General features: G+C 38.7%; 1 protein-coding gene across 1 annotated transcript in view; it reads right to left on the bottom strand.

Moving 5' to 3' along the window:
* Nucleotides 1-732, bottom strand: part of LOC128248703 (tRNA dimethylallyltransferase-like) — a 7,632-nt gene extending 6,900 nt beyond the window's left edge. Inside the window, exon 1 of the mRNA XM_052970467.1 lies at nt 352-732. Within this exon, the coding sequence (XP_052826427.1) occupies nt 352-477 (126 nt within the window). The 5' untranslated portion in view covers nt 478-732. The remainder of the gene's footprint in view (nt 1-351) is intronic.
* Nucleotides 733-3,737: the final 3,005 nt, after the last annotated feature.

Below are 3,737 nucleotides of genomic sequence, written 5' to 3'. Positions count from 1 at the left end.
ATATATATGTATATATATATATATATATAATGGTACATATACACATAATGGTAAACGTGGACCAGAGTCGATGTAAATGACATAATCTTCTAATAATTTAAACGCTGTTCTACGAAAAGAAAAAGAAACAACAGAAATTTAGAAAATTTTTGTAAACAAAGATAAAAATTTTAAGATTTCCTAGAACGAAATATAGGTCCTTATTCTTTAAAATAAAAACAAAAGCCCTGATGAAAAGTGAGCGAAGGAAGATAGCAAAATAGAAAATGCTTGGTAGCACGTGGAGTAAAAGCTTCGCTAATCGATAGAAGAAAACAGGCCATGAGAGTCATTAGAATGGAAACAACTTACCTGCATGGAATCAGCATTTATTATTTCGCCAGAAAATACTTTAGCAAGTTCAATGGCGAGTTTAGATTTACCAGTTCCAGTGGCACCTAATACAACTACAGGAAACCGACTACGTAGTACAGCCATGTTTTTGCATGTAACTATGGGAGACAAATGCTGTAATAAAATTACTTTGCCTAAAGAGTTTCCTATAATTCAGGTTTCTTGCATTTTTTGATGCTGTATTTTTGTTTTTCTTTTTAACGTTTAGTAATTTTGTCTTCTATGCGCCATCTACACACATACACAAATATTTGCTAAGTTAATAGAGCGGGTCAGTGCCCATGGTCTTTACAGGTTCTCTGAGACAAATGCCATTAATATTCCACTGAAACAAAACGGCGAGCTGACAGAATCGTTAGCACGCCGGTCGAAATGCTTAGCGGCATTTCGTCTGTCTTTATGTTCTGAGTTCAAATTCTGCTGAGGTCGATTTTGCCTTTCATCCTTTCGGGGGTCGATAAAATGAGTACCGGCTGAGTACTGGGGTTGATGTAATCGACTTAGCCCCACCCCGAACTTGCTGGCCTTATGCCAAAATTTGAAACGAATATTCCACTGAAACTGTTGCAAGAAATAACTATGCAGGAAATTCCAGAGTGCTGGTGTTTTGACGAAGAAGGGCCGGACGTTGTGGTTTAGGACCTGGGAGAATCCAGCCAGTTGATCAAGGTAATAGCTAACTTCAAAACGTATTACCGTTGAAGAACTTTTAAAAGAACATAAAAGCAATTGATGAAGCAATTAAACCTACAGGTAGAGCCTTCTAGGAAAAAGTTCAACGTTATGGATGATGTTTGTCTATTAAAGATTTGATGTTGTTGGAACAAGACCAGTAGCATCGGCAAGAAAAGAATATAGCAGCTACACCTATTCCATTTAAGATGGCGCTTTCTTTCTTGTACACTAGATCTGATGCCTCGTATAGCTTGAGGGCTCGCACTTCTAGAAGGTCAGTAAGGTTTTGTCAACAGTGATCCTAATCGGGAATGTATTATAAAAACTACAAGGGGAATTCAAAATGAGCTCAGAAGTACAATAAGGGAGTGCACCATAGAAGTCAGAATAGTTATTGTGCAACAGATAGGTGGGTGGATATCTCTAAATATGTGGAAACTGTGAATAGACGTATCAGGCAGAGATTGTTCCGAAGCAAGAGAAGCTACTCTAGTAAGTATATCAATGGATACTTTAAAACAGGCAAGAATTAAAACATTCAATGCCAAGTTTCAGAAAGCAATCATTATGAGAAATGACACTGTTAACATTATTGTTTATGAAAGTGTTGCATGTAATAGTGTTGAAATTGCTATAAATTTGTATATCAAGGTAGGTAAGATCATTTTAAAAAAACGATGGAATTAATAGACATTGTGATTTTATCGAACCAAATCTGTTAGAAACAGTTGAACTATCTTTTGTAGTGGGATATAGACTGGCAATGGAGAATAAATATCACCAGATCACCATTTAGTAAAGAGTATTACGGATCATCAACGAAGACACGATTAGATTCATTTCTCGGACTTGTTAATTTCTACGAAAGATTAACAAATTATCGCCGCTTGCATCACTTCGTAAACCTGATATTTCTATTTTCATGAGAAGTCCAACAACAAAGTTTGGGCATATAAAGCCGATGTTAATGCCAAAGTCAGTGGTAAACATTTATGATGCTACGAAAGAAGTTACTTTAACTGATGCAAGTGAAAATGCTATGATCAGGAATATTTTCCGGTGTCTGGTCCAACTATAATTGCCACGAGCATGAACTACTACTTGAATGAGTTACTCAAATATTGAAAGGAAAGCCTAGGTAATGGTGTGGTATACTCGAAAAGTACGGCATTCTCTACTTGGCAAAAATTTTAATTCATCTCAGGTTATAAGGCTACTAGAATTTATTTGGGACGGGGGAGATTGTGGTTTACTGAGAGTAATATTTACTTGTATTTTAAGATGGGATTCACAAATGACAGCATTTGATTAACAGGTATCTAATTTAAAGGGATCGCAAATACGACTTAAAGATGTATCATCATCATCAACATTGTTTTAACGTCCACTTTTCCATGCTCAGACGGGTCGGACAGGCGGATTTTCTACAGCTGGATTTTACCCTTCTAGTCATCAACTCTCAGTTGTTTCTAAGGTAATATTCCCACTGATAAGACGTGTTTTCAATGAAGATTAGAAACGAAGGAACCTACTTGCATGTCACTGGAACTCATTTACAACTACAGCATAAAGTTAAGACAAGGAGACTGTAACTTACACACATATGTATGTACTAGCTGACGTACCCAGTAATTCCCGGAAAAGCGGGGATTATCCCTTGGTTCCGTTCTCATAATTGTTTCGCTAATCCAATAAAAACTATACAAAGTATGTAGCCCTTAAAACGGTTTTTGTGCATTCACAGAGAATACCGAACTGTCTTACACAGGATCTTGTTTTAAGGAATTCCCAATAAGTTATGAATACCCAAATTTTGAAGTCAGTTATGTAATAACCAAATGTGGAATTGCCTTGATCTCCCATAGCTTGCACTCGGGTGTCCAGGTCAAGTAATGCCTCATTGTAAATGATGTTATTGAACGTGGCAATTTCCGCTGAGGTTTGCCTTTGGATCCTTTCTAGATGTCCTCTGCCATGCTGGTTTTGTGGATCGCCCAAAGCTTGTGAGGTTCACGCAAGCCACATGTCATCAACATGATAGAAAATAGCTGGTGCAGTTAACTTAGTGCTGCACTGACTGCTGCCTCCTCCGGTGTCTGGTCCAAGTGAGCATCGTCTTCCAGTAGTCCATGTTTGGCGCAGGCTTCTCTATAGGTCGTGCAGACTTCCCATTGTGTCTTCGAAGGTCTGACAGTGTGCAGCAGTAGACGCAGAAGGAAGCACTCCTGCTAATTAGGGTGCACAGTGTACACCCACCCGATGGTCCCACTTCTGAAGACAGCATCTTCTTCCCAGCCCTCAATGCGTGTTCCTTGCTTGCGTCTGTTCCATCTATTGGTGTATCAAGAAGTACTGTCTTAAAAGTAATGACAGTCTTTGAGAAAGAGGGAACATCCTCCTCGTCGAAACAAAACTCCGGGAAAAGAAAAACAAAATTTCAGATATGAACCGTCGGACTCTTACGCGAATTGTTAGAAAGGATCACAAAAGTACAGCTCCCAAAATTACTACAGAGCTTAATGACCACATCGGGAACCCAGTCTCCACAAAAACTGTTCGCCGGGAGTGGCACAAAGCCGGATTTCAGGGGTGGGGGCTACAATCAGAAAACCACTGCTTTCAAAAACAAACGTTGCAAAGCGTTTAGAGTTGGAGAAAAAAATCTACAG

This window comes from Octopus bimaculoides, chromosome 9, assembly GCF_001194135.2.
Source record: "Octopus bimaculoides isolate UCB-OBI-ISO-001 chromosome 9, ASM119413v2, whole genome shotgun sequence".
NCBI classification, from domain to species: Eukaryota; Metazoa; Mollusca; class Cephalopoda; order Octopoda; family Octopodidae; genus Octopus; species Octopus bimaculoides.
The sequence above is the reverse complement of the archived record's forward strand: the minus strand, read 5'-3'. Positions and strand labels throughout refer to the sequence as shown.